Source organism: Psilocybe cubensis, chromosome 5 (genome assembly GCF_017499595.1).
Source record: "Psilocybe cubensis strain MGC-MH-2018 chromosome 5, whole genome shotgun sequence".
Classification (NCBI taxonomy): Eukaryota; Fungi; Basidiomycota; class Agaricomycetes; order Agaricales; family Agrocybaceae; genus Psilocybe; species Psilocybe cubensis.
The window spans coordinates 497,389-521,446 of record NC_063003.1 but is presented as its reverse complement, the minus strand read 5'-3'; the positions used below and the strand labels follow the sequence as shown (position 1 = coordinate 521,446).

Below are 24,058 nucleotides of genomic sequence, written 5' to 3'. Positions count from 1 at the left end.
TCATAGTTTGATATCAAGCAAGACAACACTGCCATGGTCTCGGAAGGTTAAAATTTCTGGGCACAGCCGAAATTGCTGAGGACGACCCTAGATGTTACGTGCACCCGAAGTCAGGTCAGGGACTCGAACTGAATTAGTGTGAGGGACTCGAACTGTGGTGAGCGCGAGAATTTGGTGAGGGACTCACAATGTTTTGTGCACCAGAATATGTGTGAGAGACACAAAATGTGTTGCGCAGTGGAATTTGGGAGGGGACGCTGTGAGGGATGCCCCTGAGTTTGTGTGAGGGAATTGAAATGTGGTAAGTGCCAGAATTTGTGTGAAGGACTCACAATGTTTTGTGCACCGGGATTTGTATGAGGGACACGAAATGTGGGGAGTTCCAGAGTCTGTGTGAGGGGACTCGAAATGTGTCATGCAGCGGAATTTGTATGAGGGACTCGAAAAGAGCGGAGTGCCAGAATTTGTGCAAGGGACTTGAAATGTGGTAAGCGCCAGAATTTGTGTGAGGGATGCACCTGAGTTAGTGTGAGAGCTGTGAAATGTGGTGAGCGCCAGAATGTGTGTGAAGGACTCACAATGTTTTGTGCACCGGAATTTGTGTGAGAGCCGCGAAATGTGGTGAGCGCAAGAATTTGGTGAGGGACTCACAATGTTTCGTGCACCGGAATTAGTGTGAGGGACTTGAAATGTGGTGAGCGCCAGGATTTGGTGTTGGAGTCACAATCCTTCGTGCACCGGAATTTGTGTGAGAGACACAAAATGTGGTGAGCGCCAGGATTTGGTGTTGGAGTCACAATTCTTCGTACACCAGAATTTGTGTGAGAGACACGAAATGTGTTGCGTAGCGGAATATGTCCAACAATTACTGGATTTTTCAACTATTACAGGTAACAATTTCACGTGTCCCTCCATGCATGGTAAGCTAATTCCTACATTTCGTCGTTGGCATCGTATCCTTCGTCGAAGGAGTCCTCAAATTCTCCATATTGCGCGACGCGGTAGGCTGTCAATGGCCTGGAACCGTGGTGGTGAGGCGGTACAAATGTCCCGGATAGTGAAACAAAATGCCGCGTTACCGGCTGGCATTTGCCGACGGACTTCATTAAATTCAGATGAAATACAGAAATGAAGAGAGAACGGTTGTGTGGCTAAACTCAGGCATATGCCAGAAATCTCTCCTAACCTTGAAAATGTGGTATACACCATATAACTTGGTTAACCACAGAATGTGGCATGAGACAATATTTGAGTGTCCAGCTAAACTCCTGCATATGGCATAATATACAATACAGATTATAAATGTTGCGTGTACCACATTATCGTCAACACATAAAATTTTGCATGTGGCAAAAAGCCAGTATCTTATTGTTGTCTACTTGGTCTATACAGTACAAGTTTACTTCGAATGCCAATAAATTTCCTCACTACAAATTTCAACTCTATATAAAAGCTAATTACTGGGATATAGCACTCGACTCTCCAGCCTGACCTTGCTTTGTTGCTGCCTCAGCTGCCTCCCGTCTCATCCTTTCCAGCTCTGCTTCTCTCTGCGGAAAAATTATCCTCATTTCAATTCCCGTCTTCTCTTCCCACTTCTTTGCAAGCCTGGTGATACTCAAATCCAACAATCTCACCTCTTGTTCAAACTTGCAAATGTTTCTGGGTCGGTTAGGGTTGTAGATGTTGTCCGTTGTGAGCAAAGACTGTTCTTTGAATACTTTGATCAGGAAGGATTGATGCCGCGGCTCAAAGACATCCCCTTTCATGGGTTCCTCTAACCCCTATAGCAATGGAAGTGGCAATGAAATGGTTAGAGTCTTCCAAAAGTAAAACTCCAGCAAGACATTGTCAATCAAGCATCTGCATGACATATAACCTGTTTCCCTTAGGGGCGTTGCTGCATCCTCGACTCGGTATCAATATACGGGTTGCTTAGGGACTCCCCGAACTCTGTAAAGGCCTGGTCCATTGTCAAAAAATTTGGTTTTTGGATACCTTTTATGGAAACGGCAGATGAGATTACCGTGCAAGGTCATGTGAATGGCAATGGCCACACGTCTTGATTTGAAGCACTTCTCAGGAAGTAGAGATTGGACATGACAAAGTGATTGACGATATTTTGGATGGAAATCCTGCAAGTTTCCTGTCTTCTCAAAGCGGGCAATAGAGCGCACAATATCATCTACAATGCAGTAAATCAGTCAAAGAAAAATCTAATCAACAAGAGAGGCAGCTTACCACAATATTCAACCCGCTGAATTGGTGTCATAGCTGCCCAATTGGCCTCCTCCTTTATATCTTCCTCACAATCCCACTCATCGACCCTAAACTCTTGAAGGTCCGTTGCATTTGCCTCCTCCTCCTCCTTCAGCTCATCGCTGTAAACAACCTCCAGCATGAGACGCTGAGCCTTGGTCCTCTTTCTGCCAATAGTGGGATTGAATTTGGTGCTCAATTTGCGCTTTGAGGACTTGCCACCCTCCCCATCATCTTCAAATGGCCCCTCAGACAATGACAATTCATCATCATCCCCAGACCCGTTTTCTGTGGTGTTAGCCCTGCTAAATGCCTTGTTGCCGCCGGAAGATTTTGTAATTCTAGCCTGTCTAGAAGCCTTGGCAAACTTTGACCGAATAGTTGTTCCCTTTGAAGCTTTCTTGGACTTGGAGGACGCCAGTTGCTGAAGCTCTAGCTTGACGGCATCAATCTCTGCCATGAGAAGATTTCTCTTCCGCTGATACTCAGGAAGATCTGCTACTGTCAGCCTCGAGAACTCCGCCTCGCCCTCATCTCGCTGCTTGTCAAGGATCTCTTTCCTCTTGAAGAGATGTTTGCGTTGTTCGTTGGCAGTAAAGGATTGTTCTCCTTTAGCAATAATGTTTTGTATTTTACTGACTCTTTTCTCAACAGTGTAAATAGCAGCATAGCCCAAGTCAATCTCTCTCAGCTTTAAACATATCTCGTCCATTGTACGCTGTGCTGGCGCACATAGTTCTTCTTCTAGTGTGTGAATCTTCTGTAAGAAACCTGAACTCTCTGCAATGCACTAGTCTAACTCCTTCTGAAGGTTTGGAGGAATGGGAAACATGGTTGACCCACCCACAATCTGGATTCCAAATGAGTCCATGTTCATCACAATACAGTCCTGTAAAACTCACATTCAAAATTGGTGCTTCTCCATTTGAACCCAACACTTCTCGCCTCCTGGAATCAATTTGAATTGGACGTGCGTCGCCGGATATGAGATCCTGGTGAGGTGGCGTTACTGCATTAACAACTCCAGCCGGGAATCCAGATATCTCGATAGTCATCTTATAGCGAATAGACATGTCGGCTGACTGGGACGGTAGCGAGAGCACTTTCAAAACCGGATTGTTAGGAATTGACTTAAGTCAAGAGAGAAGAATGCCCAAAGACCAAGTTGATATCGAAGCTGGGGTCTGACTACTGACCCCAGGATTCTATATATACATGGAGATAGGGATGCCGAAGTTCGGTTCCGAACTGATGCAAGAACCGAGAACCGGCCGAACCAAACCGACGGTTCGGGTTTGGTCCAGTTCTGGTTCGGCCAACGTCTCTGTCGGTTTGGTTCTTGGTTCGGGCATGGAGCCTCCCTGGCAGAACCGGGTTTGAACCGGTTCGAACCAAACTTTTAATGCAGAAATTTTCAAAATTTTCGGTGCAGAACTCGTCGTTCTGCAATAGAAAACAAAGTGAGTCATATGTACTCAGCTTTCAATCTCAGTTTGAACTGTCGCGGCCCGAAAGGTATCATTACATAATGCGCAGCGCAAATTACTCAACCTGACTTTGTAGTCAAGTAATAATAGAATCATTAACATTTTTCAATATACAATTTGTAAGTACAGCACCAGCACTATACCCCCGCATTGAGTGTGCATGTAAATCCACACCCTTGTCGTCGTCGTTGTTATCACCCTCCACCCAACCCCCAGCACCATCATCCACCTCATCCTCGCAGGCCTCGCTCATCACAACAACCTCTGTCTGCAGCGCGCGTCCCATCTCGATCACCTGGCGCTCGTCGTTATTGGTTAGGGAGACGAGGGTGGGTGGGGTGGCAAAACAAGCAGCAACAATTGCTGCTCGTTGGTGTTGGTTGAACCCAAGACGTGGGAGACGAGGGAGGGTGGGGGTGGGATGTAGGAGTTGGAAGCTGGGGCCTTTGTGTTGTGGAGGAGGCGGCCGGACGAGGACAAGGTAGAGGTGGAGGTTGGAGGCGACAAGACGCAAGACGAGCAGCACCAATTGTTGCTCGTCTTTGTTGGTTAGGAGAATGGGGGTGGGGAGACAAGGGAGGATTGGGGTGGGGAGACAAGGGAGGGTGGGGTGGCGAAACGAGCAGCAAATTGTTGCTGCTTGTCGGTGTTGGTTGAAGTTGATTGCTGCTTGTTGTCATCGGTTGGACGTAGGGAGACGCACAAGCAGCAATGCTTGTCGTGCAAAGGCGAAGGCAGAGGCGAATACAAGCAGCAATAAAGCTGCTCGTCATGCGAAGGCGTAGGCGGAGGCAAAGACGAGCAGCATAAAGCTGCTCCTCGTGCGAAGGCGAAGGCGGAGGTGAAGACGCACGAGCAGCAATAAAGCTGCTTGTCGTGCGAAGGCGAAGGCGGAGGTGAAGACGAGCAGCTTTATGCTGCTCGTTGTGCAAAGGCGAAGGCGGAGGTGAAGACGCACAAGCAGCAATAAAGCTGCTCGTCATGCAAAGGCGTAGGCGGAGACGAAGACGAGCAGCATAAAGCTGCTCGTTGTGCAAAGGCGAAGGCGGAGGTGAAGACACACAAGCAGCAATAAAGCTGCTCGTCATGCAAAGGCGTAGGCGGAGACAAAGACGAGCAGCATAAAGCTGCTTGTCGTGCGAAGGCAAAGGCGGAGGTGAAGACAAGCAGCATAAAGCTGCTCGTCATGCAAAGGCGTAGGCGGAGGCGAAGACAAGCAGCATAAAGCTGCTTGTCGTGCGAAGGCGAAGGTGGAGGTGAAGACGAGCAGCATAAAGCTGCTTGTCGTGTGAAGGTGAAGGCGGAGGTAAAGACGAGCAGCTTTATTGCTGCTCGTCGTGCGTCCTTGTTGAGGCGGAGGCGTGTCGTTGGTTGGATGTAGGGAGACGCACAAGCAGCATTATTGCTGCTCGTCGTGCGAAGGCAAACGAGACGAGCAGCACCAATTGCTGCTCGTTGTTGTTGGTTAGGAGGGAGGGGGTGGGGAGACGAGCAGCAATTGGTGCTGCTTGTCATTGTTGGTTAGGGAGACGAGAAGAGGGAGGGTGGGGTGGTGAGACGAGACAAGCAGCAAATTGTTGCTGCTTGTTGTTGTTGGTTAGGGAGACGCACGAGCAGCATTATTGCTGCTCGTCGTGCGAAGGCGGAGACGACAAGACGAGCTTTGCTGCTCGTCAGCTTGTCTGGCGAAGGCTTGAGGCGAAGACGAGCAGCTTTAACTGCTCGTCTGGCAAAGGCGGAGGCGACGAGACGAGCAGCTTCAATGCTGCTTGTCCTTGTTGAGGTGGAGGCAAGGGAATGCGGAGGCAAAGACGAGCAGCAATAAAGCTGCTCGTCCTTGTTGAGGCGGAGGCAAGGACAACAACAACGGAGCATTGCTGCTCCATTGTTGTTGTTTGGACCTCCGTGGCATTTGGCGGCGACGATACGAGGTGAGGGGACGTGTTTGGGGATGCCGTCGTATGTTGCTGGGTGTGGAAAAGTTGAAAAAGAGTGCATTAAGAGAGAGATAATGACACACTTTATGGGTCTCCCTCTATAGGGCCTCCCCTTTTTGTACTGCTTCCCCCACTTATTTCCCAGCTTCTATAGTGATATCTTGACATTTTGAGTGTGATACGGAACTTTAAGTAAATGACGGTGAGTGTTCGTACAAGAGGATGGTGGTGGTAAGTGAAATACAAGGCGGTCAGGCCAGATCACTTGAAGTGTGGTCAACGTAAACAACAACAAACACGGCTGTCGTCATTGACTGGCACTCGTGTCCGTCGCGACTCTCGACTCTCGTTTTGTCGCTGTCTCGTATCCCGCCTACTGCTTAACATCTTGAATCTTGCTTACTTAACGTCAACTTGCTTGCTATGGACTCTGACAACCCTGCACTGAACCCCGATGGTTCATTAAAAGATGCTGAGCAAATGGAATTTTTCCATTCTCCATCTGATAACCATGCTCTTCCCACTGTCTCGAGCACCAACGGAGGCTACGAGAGCCCTTCTCCAACTGAAAAGAAAACATCCGGACTTAAGGGGAAGGAACCAGCTCGCCGTGTGGCTAGACAGCGTGTCAAAAAAGCAACCCCAAAGGCATTGGACCCGGGTGACAGTAGGGCCCCCAAACTCAGTGGTTTTTTTACACGGCATATCATTGGTACGTCACTACATTACACATATAAGACTAAAACTAACCCTTTATTAGTCGGAACTGCTTCTGAGGACCCAGATAGTGCTACTAAGCCCGGAAAGAAGCCTCAAAAGGCAAAGACAGGTGCGTGTCTAATATTATACATTTTTCCCATGTCTAATTATGATATTAGCTTCTCAAAAGCAATCTGCTTCATCTAACACGGCACCTGCACCTAAGCGAGTGCGAAAGAGTGATGATGCACCACTATCAACTCCAGCATTAGCAACAGAGATTGAGGAGGAGGTGGTGGTGGAAGAAGATAGTGGGGCTGAAGGAAATGCTGAGGAGGAGGAGGTAGAAGAAGAGGGAGAGGAGGAGGGGGAGGAGGAGGGGGAGGAAGAGGAGGAGGAGGAGGAGGAGGAGGAGGAAAAGGAGGATTCTTTGGTTGTGTATGAGAAGAAAAAAGATCTTCTTCAAGAATTACACAAGGTCAGATTGATATTATGTTGACATGTACTTAAGCTGATCTTTTTATCACATCTAGAAACCTCGGAAGCATTTTCACCGGGGGCAGGATCCTCGAACTGCTGATATCCATACTATGTATGAGAAGTCAGAAAAGGAGGAAGATGGAAAGACTATAATTGGTAATATCTGCAAGGTCTGCCGGTCAGTTTTCTTTATTTTGTCAGTAATAAATGAGTACTTATACACAGCTTTTTAGAAGTAGGAAAGTTCCATCAGCTGCTTGCTTCATGACGGGTGGCAATAGCTCATTACGCAAGCATATTTCTCGGTAGCTATTCTTTTATACCTTTTCTCTATTCTAATGCTAATTGATGGATAGAAATTGGGAAACTCATGGCAAGAAGTACCTCAATGGGTGTAAAGAACTTAATGTGAACCCCAATCCTGCATGTTTGCCCAATTCAGCTAAGTCAGATATACCTGTCAAGTCCGATAGCACATCTTTGAGGCCACTTGACACGTATGTGACATCTGTGCCCAATCCCAAGTGGACAAAGGAAGGCCTACTTGAGCATATCCTTTCATTTGTTGTTGAAGATGATCAAGTATGTATTCTTTTTTTTTATGATTCTATACTTACGTTTATTGGTATAGGCATTTCTGGTAATTGAAAAAGACTCTTTTTGAGCTCTTTTGAAATACCAGCGTCCTTCTATGAAGGATGATGACATTCCCAAGCGTACAAAGTTGCGTGAAGAGGTCATAGAGAAGGCCAAGGTAGCAGTTAATCGCTTAATTGGTTACTTCAAAGTATGTTCATTGCATTTTCACTTTATATAAGCCTATACTTATAAAATTTAGACTATTCCCAGTCAGATATCGATTACCTTTGATGCCTGGACCTCAAAGTCATATAATCCATATCTTGGTATTACTGCTCATTATATTGATAGCCCGCCTGATAAGCCTCTTGATTGGGAGCTCAAATCCCGTGTCTTGGGCTTTGAGGAAATTAAAGGTAATCATGGTGGTGCCAATATAGCTGCAACTGCTATGGCAGTTTTTGACCGCTTTGAGATACGGAATAAGGTGTGTATCTTTATTTTCTTATACATTTATTCTAATATTATGTTTAGATTGGCTGGGGGACAGCAGATAATGCTACCTCTAATGACAAAGCTATGCACTGTCTTCAACGTGTTTTAAACACTAGTTCTCAAAGGCCCTGGATAGCTCGCCAGCGTTGCATTCAGTAAGTGATTTATTTTTATAAATTCAACCATATTCTTATAATTTTTAAGGTGCATGGAGCACACTATTCATTTAGCAGCTAAAGCTTTTATTGAAACAGTTAATCCTTGCTCTTCTATACGCTCAACCAAAAAAGGTATTGTGTCTGCTTCTTTATGTTTTGTTATATACTCAATAAAAATAGGTACCGTGACAGTAGCAGATGAAGATGAGATTGAGGAAGACGACAATCTAGACTGGACTGCTGACTGGACTTATCTTGATTCTGTTTCTGATAAAGAAGAGATTGATGAAGTTATCAATTTTCTTCCTGGTGATGTTCTAGGAAAGATTCTAGCCTTGATTAACCAGGTAAGTGTTTATTATTTTTTATTTACTTTTTCTAATATACATTTTAGATACGCCTTTCTCCACAAGCCAAGGCATACTTTGGCATTGTGTGTAAGGAAGAAGCGCTTCCTCCACTTGAGTTAATCAAGTGGATTCGTACCCGATGGGGATCTATGTTTGATTTAATTGAACGGTTTCTTGAAAATAAATCAGTATGTGTTTTTATTTCTTTTATTTCTTATTTTCACCTTCTTTTTAGGCAGTGAACAAGTTTGTACTTGTTGCTGATATGTCTAATCATGTTCCAAAATTGAAGAACAAAAAGTATGCTGACTTTTATCTTACTGAACATGAATGGGATCTCCTACAGCTAATGAAAGAAGTTTTGGAGGTATGTTATTTTTTCTTGATTCATAAATATCTATTGATTTTTTATTAGCATCCACGTGCCATCCAGTCTGAGTTCTCATCTGAGACTCAGACAACTTTGTGGAAAACTATTCCTATGCTTGAGTGTCTTCAGGATAGTTGGGAAAACCTTTTAAAGGTTCCCCAATTTGCTTCTGTTCATGCTGCTATTCAGAAAGGTCTGGATAAGCTCCGAAAATGGTATATGACCATTGACGAGAGTGATACTTATTTTATCTGTTTGGGTGAGCATTTTTATTTTACTCTTTTTTATTATTTTTTAACTTTCATGCTAGCACTTCAACCTGATATTAAGCTTGCTTATTGCAAGAAAATGTGGGATGAAGAATATTATGACAAGGGATATAATGCTTTATGTGATACGGTGTGTATTTTATTTCTTTATCATTAGTTATAACAACTTCTGATTTATGTATAGTTTAACTTATATTATAAGCCATGCAAATTGGCTTCACAGTCTTTACAATCACAAAACTCATTTCAAGGTAAGTATTATTATTTATATTAATGGATTTTTTCTAATTTGTTTGGTATTTAAAGGAAAGAGTGCTGTTAAGTCTAGCTATGCATCAGCTTGGATTCAAAACAGCATTCAATCCAAGGTCAACAGTCAAATGGCGGCTTCTAATCCTCAAAAGGAGCTCCGTAATTATCTTGAAAGTGATTTAGAGCAAGTTTCTGATCCTATCAAGTGGTGGGATGTAAGTGGAGTTGCACAATCCCTGATGGCCGGTTCGCCGCGTGACGTCACGTCACACGCGCGAGAGCATCACATATCTTGAGATTTGCTTGAGACACTGCTATTTCATGTGTTTCCAACCGTTTTCTCCCAAACTTTTTGCACTGAATATGTGTCATAAAATATAGAGAATAATTCTGTAGCATAAGATATGCCAAAACGTCAAAAATGCGTACATGATAGCACAATTTATGAAAATGATGTTATCTTTGATGATTGCCTTGAAGATTATCAAGTTAACATTGTCTCGTTTATATGCAATAACATTTGAAACTAATAGAACTAGATATATACCCATAACCAACATTTTTTTGTATAATTTTCCTGTCAAATGTTTACAAAAACTTCAATATACATGAACAGATCTGCAGTATACTACACATAATTGGGAACTTGTTGTGATAGTTTAAGTATCACTTCCATCATCATCTTCCCATTCTTCCTCTTCATCCATGTCTTCTTCGCTCTCTTCCTCCTCTTCCTCAATAATCCAAGTGCCATCAACCATCAAATCAATTGCCTTGATTAATATTTCACGGATATCATTAACACGGGTAGGAAGGCGACCAGATTGCATATTTGGAGCACCAGCTTGTTTAAAGAGCTTGAGCTAATCAGTAAGACTTTTTCCTTTTAGCCCAGGAATCTTGGTCTTGTCTAAAATAAGATTTAGCTGCTGAAGTCGTGCCGCTGTATCTTTGGCATTTTGCTCTCGAGTTTCTTTTCGCTTGGTTTTCTGTTTCTGACGTGTGTTGCGGAAATCAACAAGGTCTTTACGTCTCTTTCTTTCTTCCTCTCCTGAATTCCGTGCTAGATTTCGAATATACTGGTAGTCTTCTTCTTTTGTAAATTTGGCAGCAACAAATGACTGAGTTTGATTACGAAAATACATTGATATTGCGTTATGATCCAAAAGAGTAAGCTGGGGTTGGTGCCGCATAAGAACCCTAAATGCACCAAGTGCACCTTCATTTTCATCATTTGTTGCTGGCATCCATGCAAGCTGCTTTTCTTCTGCAGTTGATTCATCAATCAAGCCTCCTGGTGCAAATTCGGATGTAAACCGATCCCAAGTTTCAGCAGCACCCTCAAGAAATGCAACAAGAAGCTCCTCAAAGTAAGGCAGATCAGGAAGAAGAGATTTAATTTTGTGCAAAACATCAATATTTTGCCATTCATCTCCATTGAGTGTTGCTGATTTGTATGAAGTTAAAGGGTCCAGATCAATAGTAAGGATTTTGGGATTTTTGATAAGTTTCTGCAAATGATTGTAAACTTGAGAATGAAGAGGGCCAAGATCAAGCATATTCTGGCTCTGTGCATTTGAAGCTCGGATAGCCTTCATGTAAGGATAAGAAACACATTCAGCATAGATTGCTAAAACTGCAAGCTCGCTATCGGTAGAAGAACAGTTGAGAGCATTCATAAGATTGGTTTCCATATGGTTGAGTGTTGAGTTTTGTTTGTTGATACGGAGATTTTCCAAAAACAGCTTGAACTCTTCTTTATACAAAAGAAGTGCAGCAGATGCATCGCAATAGGATTGAAACCGATTGTTGGAAGTATCTGGAAATGTAAATGGAACTCCAATATGCTCCCACCACCAAAAGTGGAATACATCATGGTGCCCTTTCTTATCATCCTTGTGGTTGAAGATAGCTCCAGCAATTTCAGCAGTTTTAATTGCGCCTCGAGTTGATTTAGAAAAGGCTCTCTCCTGAGCAGCTGTGGGTATATTTCCGCCCTCAAGTATAGCAGCACGCTCTTGTATAACAGGATCATTGTCACGATTTGCCAACAGAACTGGACGGATAACATCATCACTTTCATTCTCATTCCACCACCTAAGCATTGCTATATAGCCACCCTTGACTGTGTTTAAGTCTTTGTGGCATCCACATCCAGCCCAAATGAATAATCGAAGAAGTCGCTTTTCAGAGTCTGGAAGGCTATCAAAAGCAGTCTTTCCAAGTTGCGCAATTGCAGTCTCCAACATAACAGTTTTTCTTTCTCCTTTTTGGATATCTGATAAAGCATCCCATTTTTTCTGCCCTCCTGCCTTCTTTATCATAGCCGCTTCAGCCTTTTGAAAATATTCTGAAACTTCTTCAAAAGACATTTCAAGCATTCTTTCCTCTCCAAGCTGTTGATCAACTGCAGCTGCTTTTATTGCCTCTAATAAACGAGCATCCTTCTTTTCCTTTGCACAATGATTGGTATTCATCCCCATAAGTTTTATAAAGAGTTCTGCAATTTTAAAAATGGATCCAGATCGCTTGCCAAGTGGACTATTGTTGTAAATGTTAAGAATTCCCTCCAATGATTTTTGCCAATCTGCTACAGCTTCTGCACTTGTACCATCCCGTGAAGATTGGATTCCAAGTGAACGAGTAACATGCTGTTCAGATGTGGTATCATCAAGTGTTGTGTAGTCTTTTGCAAGAAGATGAACATGTCAGGAATTATAATTGATACTCCGGTGGCCTGTACCATCGGCACTAAAGGTCATTCCATCTGTATTCTTCATTTCATATCCAAGTTGAATTTGTGCAGCAAAGTAACCTTCGCGAAGAATGCGAGACACTGAAGCCCGACTGATTCCACCAATAGCTTCCAATCCTGCAGATTTTAACACGGCTACTATAACATCTTGGATGTAATTGCGTGAGCAGCCAGCCTTAACAAGAAGACAAACAACATCCCGAGTGCTTTCTGTAATAACTCCTTTGCTAGTCAAATGATGAACAGATCGCTCTTGATAAATTTTATGACGCAAATTAGCAAGAGCTTCACTCTTGGTAGCTTTGGTGTATTCCAAGGTTTTGCGCAGATTCAGTGCCTCTTTTTGAAGATCCTGCAGACGGTCATTGGATATACTGAGCTTGGAATGTGCATCAGCCAGTTGGAGAGACCATTGGGATAAGGATTTAGATAAGGTGTCTCGCAATTCTTCATTAGCCTTTTTAAGTGATAAGTAGGATTCATGTGACTGCTGAGCTCCACGTAAATGCTGTATGGATGCTTGTTCCTCCGCTGTCTTTAAAATCATAATTTGTTCCTCTAATTGAGAGTTTTTAGCTTTCCAGCGCTTTGTAGTTTGACGTTGCATGCGAAGCTCATGATAAGTGTCTTTGCTTTTGGACTTCATCAAGGAGGCTTCGTTCTTATGCTTGTCTAACTCCAAAAGAGCACTTTCAAGCCTTAAACTTAGACCAGCACACTCCTTTTCCTTTTTAGAAAGCATGGTCTCCAATTCCTTGATATGCAATTGTGCAGCTTTAAGTTCTTCCCAAAGACTCTCCAATGCAGTCTCTGAGTCAAGCGCAGCTTTCTTCTCTGCTTTAGCCTCTCTGGCTGCTGCAATGGATACAACCCGTTTTGCTTTGCCAGGCGGCATGATAGTCAAGAAATCTTGCATATAGCAAAATAATAAATTAGAATAATACATCCTAGCTTTATATAATAGCTCACCAAAGGTTACAGACAAAAAGCTATTTAAAAGCAGGCTTATAGGTTGCAAAAAAGAGACTGTTAAATTTATTCAGCAATAGTACAACTCTAAAATAAAGAAATCTACTTACTGGAGATATACACAGTCAATATGTGGTCAAAAGGGAGAAGAATCAAAGATATTGGGTCCAAAAATGCAAGGAACAACAAGATTGAGCAGTCGTGTGTGGAGATGATGGTGGTAAAGGGGAAAGAAGTGTTTCTGCGCAGCCTCTGTGTATATATACGCTGTTTCGAGACTATTTTGAGTGTGCGAGGCATCCGTGTGGCAGTCGCGGGACATTTCCGGCCCGTTCGGGAATGCAATCAGTGGCTGTGTTATTGTCATTTTGCAGGTAAATCAATACGAGGAGAATAGCTCACTGAGAACATCGATTCAAGGTATGATTTAGGGGGCGAAATTGGTCTATTTTTCAATACAAACAACGTGGTCAGAGCGAAATTTTTATTTTCTCTCTCTAAGTATCTAAAAACCGCTATTTTGGGGGTATATCTCAGCAATGAAAGAGAAATCGAAAATTCCGCTCTGATAGAGTTGTTTAGAATTGAAAATAGATACTTTTTGCTCTATCAACCATTCTGATAGCATTATCCGCTGTAATGATAATAGTTATATAGTCAAGAGCACTATTTTTGGCAGGGAAAACAGTAACATTTCGCATTTTGAAAAGACACATTGCATCTTAGCCTTAGCTACTTTCACAGAGTGTAGATATATATTATATAGTTATATTGGAGCCATTTTACAATTTATGCTACCAATGCATGAAGCATAAAGTCAATGTCTCAAGATATGGGTGGTGTCACAGTGTGACGACCCAAGTCACCCGCGGTCACACGCATAAGGGATTGGTTACCACCAATGTAAGTAATTTGATAGTTTATTCTTTTATTTTATCTAATGCATTACTTAGTATCATTCAAAGCAATATCCTACCCTTTCACGGATTGCACGTGACTATTTGGCTATTCAAGGCTCATCTGTAGCTGCTGAACGCTCTTTTTCAGCTGGTGGATTGACTGATGTTCTCAATCGTAACCAGATGGATCCAGAACTCTTTGGGTATCTTCAAATTCTCAAAGGTTGCTACAAGTCTCAACTAATGACTGCTGCTAATGAGGCTAAGGCTCATGAGCCTATGGATTGGGAATCTATTTAAATATCTTGTTATATTTTTTAAAATATTATCTTTAAAAATTTGTCAGTTCAATCAGTTCGAACCAGAACCGAACCAGAACCGAACCGACTGAACCGGTTCTAACGGTTTGGGTTCAGTTCAGTTCAGGTTCAGAAATTTTTAGTCAGTTCAGTTCTGGTTCAGCAAAAATTGGGCTCCGAACCGAACTGAACCGAACTTTGGCAACCCTACATGGAGACCGGAGTAACTACTTCCCGGACCAGAGTACTCGACATATGACAACTATCAATAGATGAAACAGGAGAATGATAGACGTGGGACCGAACACAAAGATAGAACAAGGCATGACAGCGTGGGACCGTAACAGATAATGATAACGGATAGGGGTGGCACCAATATATACCCTGACACAGATCAATGTTGGCATCATCAACGGTGGACTACGTGATTGGTGAGTAAAATATTTAGTTCATTCATTGTCCATGGAAAATATAACACCGTAACGACTGACCTTGATAGCAGATTCCGTCACTGGGCCTTTGTACACCACACTGTTGGTAGGCGCACAAGGTTCGTCATCCTAAAGCAAATCAGCAGTTAGTGAGTGGCCTAATGCATATTAACATAGCAATTACCGACCTTTCTGGGAGGGCCGGTCACTGGCTCTTTCTCCGCTGGCATAGTTTCCTCAACTTGATTCTCATCGATCTGAATGAGAAAATTTGTCGCATTAGTAGCATATCCACAAGTACCATAATGACTTACAATTGTACGATCCCATGTCTTAGGTTGTAAAATAGTAGCTGGGGCTCCCGTAGTTTGTTCCACAGGCGCAAGAGGAACCTTGGAGATAGTGGATGCAACTATAGCAGCTAAATAACTGGTTGCTGAGCTGGTTGACTAAGGGCAATAAATGAGGCAATAAGGAACACTTTTTTATACAAAAACTAGCATACCATGAAGCCTGCGGTTGTTTCCAAATTTGAAACGCTGTCGAGAGTCTCTTGATTGATCTCTTTACTTTTGCGATCTTGATATAGACAACAAGGTTAGTTGATTCATTTGTGAATTATACATAGTGGGACCTACCTTTGAGAAGAGCGGTCAATAATTCTTTGGCATCCTTGAACTCCTTATGAATGTCCTCCCAATTTGCAGGGCAATTCTCCCTGCGTTTCTTGTGAATGCAATGCCAGGCAGCAGTCGCTGTCTCCAGCCTAATATTGGCAGCTGCAATGGCTAAAAATAACAGTTAAGTAGGCCAATCCGTACAATGAAACAATTCAAAAACACACCAAGGTTCCCCCTCCATAAATTCTGGCTGCGCAATGTAAAGAAAATTCTGGCTGCGCGACGTAAAGATTGATGCTAGCAAAAGTTCGCAAAGTTTCTGAAGCAATTCGGAATGTGAAATGCTTACCTTCTATCGCTGGACTACTTTGGATGGTCTCGAATCCAAGACAATGTTGAGCGATGCATTGGACGCCATGCATTTTGCGAACCTTCATTGGACCTTAAGGCGTATGGACATCTGTGCCCGCTTTGGTTCTCATCAGAAGATCTACAAATTATCCCCGTTTGGACAACCAAATGGGTCATCATTGCTGAACCATAGGAACTTAAAGGATACACCGTTGGCGGCGTCAGCCAGGAGCACTCTTTCCCTAACAACTTTGCTTTCTTGAATTTCCCAACCCTTGACTTATGTCTCAGCTTACAAAAAACAGTACGTGGGAGGCATGATAGCTGGCAAATTAACTGACTTATTCATCTGTTCTGATCCAGGGTATACATGTTTCTTGCTTGCTGCGATGGAAAAACAACTTTCTGTCTTGAACTCAGGTAAGCAGGTAGACATACTAGATTGTACAATATTATATGACTCAATGACAATGATCACGTACAATGCTTTATGGGTTCAAAGAATTCATTGAAACAGTGAATCTGTTAGTTCCTAGTAAGGAAGTTCAGCACTGTTGCACTTCATATGCATTCATTAAATCTGAGCACTGTAGTCATCAATAGCCACCAAGAAAGCATCTTTCAATCAAGAATAGATGATTGGTATACAATAATTGTAATATTGAAACCAAATCATGTATGGCCATTCCTGGGATGCTTTCCAGAACCTGGGATTTCTACTATTTGCATGACCTAAGATTCTGGTAGGGTTCATTCCAACTCTGCTTGGGATTCATGCGCTGCACCGTGCGGCCCCACTGCTTCCCACCCGCTGTGCGCCGGCCTGCGCACCACCATGACCCACCGCCTGCACGACTTGCTACCCACACTGCACCGCCACCGCTCGCTACCCGCACCGTACCACCGCTTCTGTCAGGGTTTCTCCAGTTTCCCCTCTTTATCTTCACAGAATTATCTTATCCTTTCATTATCTTATCAATTATCTGATTAGATAGTTTATTTCTTTCATCACAGCCTTCTTGCTCCACTTCTTTCTAGTAAATTCTATATGATTCCTAGTCTTACTCATCCTTTTTCTATATGATGTCACTTTTATTCTTTAACCTTCCTTTATGATGTAATGTAGGGAATATTCTAGAATAGCTGTAGAGTATAAATACTAGACTTGTAGGTAGCTGTAGCTTCAGCTTCAATCTCTTAGGATATCCACTATCATTGGTGTGATCTCTTAGAACCATTGAATCTCTCTCACTCTCTTATTCTCTCTTTGCTCTCTTACTCTCCCTCTGCTCTCTCTCTCTCTCTCTTGCTTAATCTTTGTTGGTGGCCTTGTCACACTGATTATAGTGTTGCCCTGACAGCTTCCCACCTGCTGCGCGCGCTGCTCGCTACCCGCACGCACCACTCCGTCCCACCCACTGCCCGGTGCCGCTCCCCATACCCCACCTGCTGCATGCGCTGCGTGCTACCCACATTGCACCACCGCTGCTTGCTACCCGCACATCCCAACCGCCCACACCTACTTTCCACCAGCTGCATGCGCTGCTTGCTGCCCACACCGCACCGCTGCTGCTTTGCTACCCGCCGCCCGCTTGCTAGTGCACCGCTTGCTACCCGCATGGCTCTTGCTACCCGCACCGCTTGCTACCCACACCGCACCGCCGCTGCTGCTGCTGCTGCCCATACCCACCGCCCGCGCGCTACTGCCCCGCTCGCTGCCCGCACCACGCCACTGCTTGCTACCTGCACTGCCGCTGCCCATACCCGCCGCACCGCTCCCTACCCGCACCGCTTGCTACCCGCACCGCACCGCCACTGCTGCCCATACCTGCCACCCGCTTTCTACCCGCACTGCACCGCTGAGCAGCCCATACCCACCACCCGTGCGCTACTGCTTGCTACCCGCACTGCTGCTTCCCATATCCGCCCCACCGCTCACGACCCGCACCACTCGATACCCACACCGCTTGCTACATGCACAGCACCGCCACTGCTGCTGCCCGCTTGCTACTGCCCCGCTCATTACCCGCATTACACCACTGCTCGCTACCCGCACCGTGCTGCTGCTGCTGCCCATACCCGCCGTTTGCTTGCTACCCGCACCGCACTGCTGCTGCTGCCCATACCCACCACCCGCGCGCTATTGCTCGCTACCCGCACTGCTACTGCCCATACCCGCCCCACCGCTCACAACCCGCACCACTCGATATCCACACCGCTCGCTACCCGCACCGCACCGCCACTACTGCCCATACCCGCTGTTCGCTTGCTACCCGCACCGCACCACCACTGCTGCTGCCCGCTCGCTACTGCCCCGCTCGCTACCCCGCTCGCTACTGCCCCGCTCGCTACCCCCGCTCGCTACTGCCCCGCTTGCTACCCGCGCCACACCATTGCTTGCTACCCGCACTGCACCGCCGCTGCTGCCCATACCCGCTGCCCGCTCGCTATGCACCGCCACTTCTCACCCACTGCCCGCCGCTGCTTCCCGCCGCACTGCACCTCCGCACCTCCGCTTGCCACCAACTTTACGCAGGCCGCTGCACACCGCCATGACCCGCCGGCCGCTGCGTACCATTGTTACTCGCACATAATCTCCTCAGGCTTCTAGTATGCTATATTTTTGATAGTTATTTTGAACTTCTGTGGACTCTGTTATTTGCTTGAAGATCAAACTTTGACATTTCACTTAGTTTCATCTCTTCATATGCAGAAGGCCAGGAAAGAAAATATTTTGCAACAACACAGTAGGAAATTGATAGGTAAAGCTAGTATGTAACATCTACCTAGTATAGCCATGCACAATTGAGTCTTTAAGCCTCCTATTCCATATTCTCTGCATCTGATGTGTTGGAATCAGAGTCAGAGTCAGAGTCAGAGTTGTCATTGAGGTCGCCATCGGAGTCTTGTTCATTGTTGGGGTTGTAGCTTTCATCGGAGTCGTCTTCGTCATCAAACATGCCAGCATCCAAGTGAAGGAAATCGAGGACGGTATATTGCCGAGGTGTATTTTCCCGCTGTATGTTTCCATCTGCATCCTCCGCTGAGTCTCCCACATCTGGAACCATATGTCAGTGAGAAAACATGTGGAAAATCATGACACATACCTTCACTTTCCGAGCTAGAGTCCCCTCCAAACAGTGCGGCAACTTGGTCAAAGGCATTGTCACCGCTATAGTCGTCATCGTCACTCTCGGTGGAATTGTCGCTGATAGCAATCCCATCCACCGCGGCAACGGTGTTTGAGTCCTGGTTTGTGTCGGAATCTCCAGGACTATACCAAAAATCCATGGCGGACTCAAAGATGCTGGCATCTTCACCGTCCATGGACCTGCTGTCATTGGTGCCATTGTTGAGCTCACCTTGACTGGATGTGGACTCACCATCAGTCCCAAATTCAAAATAAGGTGGAAGCTGGGTTGTTGCAGTGGAATGAAACTCAGATGCAATGTCGGACCCGGCGCTGCTAATTGCGGGCCCGCCGTCGACCCCGCCATTTGCATTCGAGTTGCAATCCGCCCCGCCGTCGTCGGGCCCGATGCCACTGTGTGTGTGTGTTACTGACTTGGCAGAGTTGTCGGACGTCGTCATCTTTGGCTGGAATTGGGAACGCGATATCAAGCTCCCATCCTCCAGGCTCTCTTTGTAGCCCGTATGCAGATACCTGCCTGGATCTGAGACTTGCCCAGCTGCGAGCGTGGAAACCTCCTTGATTGTGAGGTCCCTTCCCCAAGTCCATTTACCCTGCGGACCCAATATATTGTCCGCATTTGATGCCGCAGATCCCAATGTGCCATCGTTATCCGCAAGTCTCTGAGACGCCTCGTACAATTCAAAAAGAGCAAGGGCGCGCCTACCAACACAGCCTACCTGATTGCATGCAGAGACAACATGCGAAGCAAAAATGGCCTTCGCTCCTCTGAGTTGATTAAGCAAATCAACGGATAGGTCATGCAACTTGTTGCAGTTTTCACAATCTGATGATTTAGTGGCGTCGGGCACAAGCTGAATAGGCTGGATGAGCTTCAAGGTAGGGACAGGGTCAATGATTGGATCATTGCTGGTGTTCCCAGAGGGATCATCAGGACCCAGAGTTGGAGCGTCGGACAACGCATCGTCAAAACTAATCCCAAATGTCTTGAGGAATTGACGTTCGTGGTAGGCAATAATTTCCTGCATGTTCGAGCGGTTGAGAGCCTCCGAAGTGGGTGGTTCATCCTTTAATGTCCACCAATCGTGAACATATGATTCGACACGTTTATCAAGAGAGTTTTCAGCAGTAGCACTAGCAACCGCCATAAGAAATTCGTCCTTGATCTTCAGAGGAAGAGTGTGGGCCGGAGCCGCTGCGAGACTGTCCGCAAGAGATCGGATAATGAACGGGATTTGAACGTCCCACCCAAGCGCGCACAATTGTCCAATACCCATTAATATGTAGTTCTGTGGCGTCATAGATAAGATTAGAAGCCACGTGGCAACAATATTGCCAAGCTACTGTGATAATCATATAGGAACTTGTAAAAGAGAAAACGTACCAATTCAATCTGAAGAAATCGTTGCATCCATTTTCTCTGCGCATTATTTGAAGCCTTCAGGATGTGTATCAAGGCCTCTTGAATTTGTGATGCCCCACAGTAAATGACGCGCTGTGTAAAGTCATGGGCAGAGCTCTCGGAGCCAAACTGGAGGTTGAAGAGATTGAACGCGCGTATAACTTTCTTGTTCATGACGAAGGTGGTGGTTTAAGCAGAAAGGAAAGAAACATTGATATTCAAATTTTTACAGGTATATATGAATTAGGCCATTGATTCCATAGGGGTATAATTTGAATTTATGCGCCTAAATGACTGGTCACTCAGCAACGCCAAGTAATTCCACATCTCTATCTTGCGATATGCATATGCCCTTGCCTCCCCTGTGAGATTTGGATCCTCTGAAATTGCTTGTTTCCAGGTGTTGCGCTTGTGGATAAAGTACGCCACTGTCCATTGCATTTCATACCTAACTAACGTGGCTTCCTCTTGCCACCGTTGATAATGTGCTCGGGCCCTTAACCAGTGGACACGTTTGACTTGAAAATTGAATAGGTGCCCATTAATACGCTTGATTTTATGTTGAACTTACATTCTAGAACGGTTGCCGGGTCTGCATCTTCTCCTATGGAGTTTGGATCCGCATCTGGTAGGGCGTGGAGAGAAATACGATCCCTCAGTTCATTTGCCACAGTGCGGCCTCGAGTTCTAACGCCTTTCCGAGGCCCTTTCCGCACAATATCGGAATATGTGAAAGATCTCTCCGCTATAAGTTCCCGGATTTGATTGAGATGTCCGCGCGCTTGTGATATCCGTGCCTTCAGCTCGCATGGTGCATATGACATGGGTGCAGTTCCGTTTGAGGGCAGACATAAAGGCTGCTTGTCAATTTCTTCATGTATTATTGGTGTGGTTCCAGGTGCAAGTACGTCCTCTTCATCTTCCCAATCAATAAAAAGCTGTTCCAGTAGTCCAATGCTTTTTGTAGAAGTTTGAACCACCCCAGCTGCTCTTTGAAGAACCAGAAGCTGATTCATTAAGACCTTCAACGTCTCTCAAAGCTTCTGCAATTTGACACGGTCAGGCAGTCGGTCTTGATTGACTAAGCGTCTGGCCCGCACACGTATGTCAAGTCTATGTGGAATCTATCAAATAATACCAATGTAAAATAAATCTGGTACTCACTGTTTTTCCTCAACAACCAAAGCAAATTGGATCCATGATTCAAGTGATGTCAATGGTGATACCGGACCCACTTCATCAATGCTAACGGGATTAGAACCTGGCCATTTTGCGGTGTAAATATCCATGACTGATGGGTCCGTCAGTCTTTTACTTTCCGCCTCCTCAATCTGCTTTGTCCACAGCTGGATTGTCTCAGGATCCGCGGATTTTGTCAAGTTGGAAAAAACTTCACGTAAATCGTCCCTCCTTTTTTTGGATTCTACATGCCGCCTACAAAGATATTGGGTAATACCAAGCATTTTCTTATGGTTTGAATCACAAGCGTGTTTGTCTAGGAGCTCAGCACGGTGGGCCAAGGTTGCTGTGCGGGCTGCTGGGGAGACAGCGTTTAAATCCGACCACAGTGGCTCCAAAATTTCGCTGCATACGCAAGCCGCACCGGGAATAAATGTTGGAGCATAGCGGAAAAAGCATTGGTCCTTGTGGGCATGAACGTGGAACATACCTATTGCCCTATCAATTTTAAGTCCTGGAGGAAGGTGGTGTCCAATACGTTTAAGCAGATAGATGATGTATTGATAAATAATGTCATAGATCACCATTGCTCCCTGGTCGGGGTCCACTCCAGTCGATTTCAAAGCTGCTAGTAGTGCAAAGTCCACATTCTTTTGTTGTTCACCCTTGAATAAATCAACAAGAGCATTGGGAGCATAGCAGCTATGCCTTGCGCATGCAATGCCAACAACTCCTGTAATATCACAAGATGAAGAAGATAGTAGCAAGTTTTGAATTGCTCGAAATGTATTCTCGCATGGGGCTCCCTGTAAATGACTGATAAGTTCAATAAAAATGGTAATCATGATATCTAGCAAATACCGTCAAGGCTTCAATGGCAGACTTTAAAAATTCTGTGTATTCTGTACGCTTTGGAATCATACCAGATCCCTCGGATAACCATACATCCTGAGATGGCTTTTCCGTACAAACATGATTGGCTTTAAAATTTCCGTCGGCCACAAAAATCCTCTTGTAAACCCACCGGTTTTTGTCATCCTTCCAGTTTTCATCCAGATTGATACCAGGCTGCGGACATGCTGGGCAAAACACTGCTAACTCCCCTTTCTTGACATCCAAAGCACTCCTTCCATTATGCCCTGCAAAGCCGGCCCACTTTAGCTTCTTCATCCATCTCCACAGCCTCGTCATTCTTCGAAATTTGTTGTACAGATTAGCCACAAGAGATGGTGATATTGGATTTGTGAGGCGGCGTATAAGGTTGTAGAATTGGTAAGTGGATGCCTTCAGCTCCAGGTTTGATAATCTAAAGTAATCCAAAAGTTGAATGGAGAACAAAGTCCAGATGCGGTTGAAACTTGTTGGTAGAAACCGACTGGCGACCAAGTCCGACGGTAATTTATCGGACCCGCCACATACACAAGATACCATTGCCAGATGATAAAGTCCATTGGTGTGAACTACTCGCACGTACGAGTTGTTGAGGGCGTCGGCAACCGGGACATGTTGCGGGTAGAATGATGCCATGGAAGTTATATCCGCATCGGCTTTTCTCACCTCTGCATCATCGTTGCCATCTTCCACCACCTCTGTTGTACCTCGAAGAGCTTCTTCCCTTATACGGTCAAGGTATTCTTTAAAATCCACATCGGATATCCCATAAACATCATCAGGATGCGGCGGCGGGTCTTCAGCTTCATCCATTTCAGCATCATGGGCGTCTATGTGATCAAGATGTTCATGTTGAATAGGCGCCCGTCCCATATCCATTGCCTGCAGTTGGGTCTGCTCAGTTTTATCAATGGGTTCCTTGATTCCTTCAAGAAACTCTGCTTGGAACTTCAGACCAGAACACATTGGAGTGTTGGTGCAATGTGGTATAAGGATGTATCCTCCTACCTCCCATAACTCAGCCTTTTGAAAATGTGTACCAATCCATTGTTCAATCCTGTGCATTGGATTGGTACGATGAGTTTGCCGCATGCATTTTCTGCACAGATTCTCTGGCAATGAACAGTCCCAACATCTCCAAGCAGCCTTTGCACCCCCTTCACAGTGTGTGCAGAGGGGAGTGGCAGACTGGGTAGGTGCTTCCCTGCTCATAAAAGCCTCGAGTAGGCTGTCGACTCTTTCAACAAACTGGTTTATATAGTGTCGCTGTGTCTATTTTGAAAATTTAACGCTGGAGAAAAAGACTTGTAGCAAAGGAAAAGACCTGGTACCTTTTTCGCTGCCGTAGGGTCCACATTTTCTTCGTCAGAATTAGAGTCAAATCCCAGTGACTCTGGTTCTGGTTGGTAGCCCTCAAATAATTGTCCACCTTGCAGGTGAGCTGTGTCTTTTCTTCGATAAATCTGTGGACCTGTAAGAGGTACCTTTACCAGTTCAGTTACCTCCCGACCAGTACGCGTCTTTCTTGTGTGAGACTGGTACGTTATAGCCTCTGCAGCATCAGCATCACCTTTGTATAGGGTATTCTTCTTAGATCTGCGTGTACTTTTTGTCCGTTGAGACGGCATGGTGGTTGCTGGTTAAGGGAGGGTGCTTTCTCTGAGCTATCCAAAAATCTGGAGATCAATTATCGTACGATAAGCTGAGAAATTTCACATGAGATGCATGCACAGGAATATAAATACAAACCTATATTCTAGTTTGGTTCAACCCGTC

At 44.9% G+C, this 24,058-nt stretch overlaps 6 protein-coding genes across 6 annotated transcripts; 2 read left to right on the top strand and 4 right to left on the bottom strand.

Annotated features, from left to right (window-relative positions):
* Nucleotides 1–1,457: 1,457 nt before the first annotated feature.
* On the bottom strand, nucleotides 1,458–3,332 carry JR316_0005640 (uncharacterized protein; the record flags this gene model as incomplete). Its single annotated transcript, XM_047891396.1, is given in 6 exon segments — nucleotides 1,458–1,784; nucleotides 1,848–1,863; nucleotides 1,999–2,185; nucleotides 2,242–3,019; nucleotides 3,107–3,148; nucleotides 3,162–3,332. 6 exon segments carry the CDS (start codon nucleotides 3,330–3,332, stop codon nucleotides 1,458–1,460), a joined length of 1,521 nt encoding a protein of 506 aa, XP_047748745.1.
* Nucleotides 3,333–13,863: 10,531 nt separating this feature from the next.
* JR316_0005639 (uncharacterized protein) lies at nucleotides 13,864–14,258 on the top strand (the record flags this gene model as incomplete). The annotated part of the gene is made up of 2 exons (XM_047891395.1): nucleotides 13,864–13,962; nucleotides 14,013–14,258. The coding sequence occupies 2 exons, from the start codon at nucleotides 13,864–13,866 to the stop codon at nucleotides 14,256–14,258; spliced, it is 345 nt and encodes a 114-aa protein (XP_047748744.1).
* Nucleotides 14,259–14,405: 147 nt separating this feature from the next.
* On the bottom strand, nucleotides 14,406–15,745 carry JR316_0005638 (uncharacterized protein; the record flags this gene model as incomplete). The annotated part of the gene is made up of 7 exons (XM_047891394.1): nucleotides 14,406–14,519; nucleotides 14,749–14,817; nucleotides 14,877–14,945; nucleotides 15,003–15,137; nucleotides 15,194–15,267; nucleotides 15,327–15,476; nucleotides 15,658–15,745. The coding sequence occupies 7 exons, from the start codon at nucleotides 15,743–15,745 to the stop codon at nucleotides 14,406–14,408; spliced, it is 699 nt and encodes a 232-aa protein (XP_047748743.1).
* Nucleotides 15,746–17,277: 1,532 nt separating this feature from the next.
* Nucleotides 17,278–18,270, top strand: JR316_0005637 (uncharacterized protein; the record flags this gene model as incomplete). Its single annotated transcript, XM_047891393.1, has 1 exon — nucleotides 17,278–18,270. The coding sequence occupies one exon, from the start codon at nucleotides 17,278–17,280 to the stop codon at nucleotides 18,268–18,270; it is 993 nt and encodes a 330-aa protein (XP_047748742.1).
* Nucleotides 18,271–18,481: 211 nt separating this feature from the next.
* JR316_0005636 (uncharacterized protein) lies at nucleotides 18,482–20,386 on the bottom strand (the record flags this gene model as incomplete). Its single annotated transcript, XM_047891392.1, has 3 exons — nucleotides 18,482–18,717; nucleotides 18,767–20,099; nucleotides 20,195–20,386. 3 exons carry the CDS (start codon nucleotides 20,384–20,386, stop codon nucleotides 18,482–18,484), a joined length of 1,761 nt encoding a protein of 586 aa, XP_047748741.1.
* Nucleotides 20,387–20,455: 69 nt separating this feature from the next.
* Nucleotides 20,456–23,910, bottom strand: JR316_0005635 (uncharacterized protein; the record flags this gene model as incomplete). The annotated part of the gene is made up of 6 exons (XM_047891391.1): nucleotides 20,456–20,730; nucleotides 20,784–21,202; nucleotides 21,377–22,197; nucleotides 22,253–22,697; nucleotides 22,866–23,554; nucleotides 23,614–23,910. 6 exons carry the CDS (start codon nucleotides 23,908–23,910, stop codon nucleotides 20,456–20,458), a joined length of 2,946 nt encoding a protein of 981 aa, XP_047748740.1.
* Between the last annotated feature and the right edge of the window lie 148 nt (nucleotides 23,911–24,058).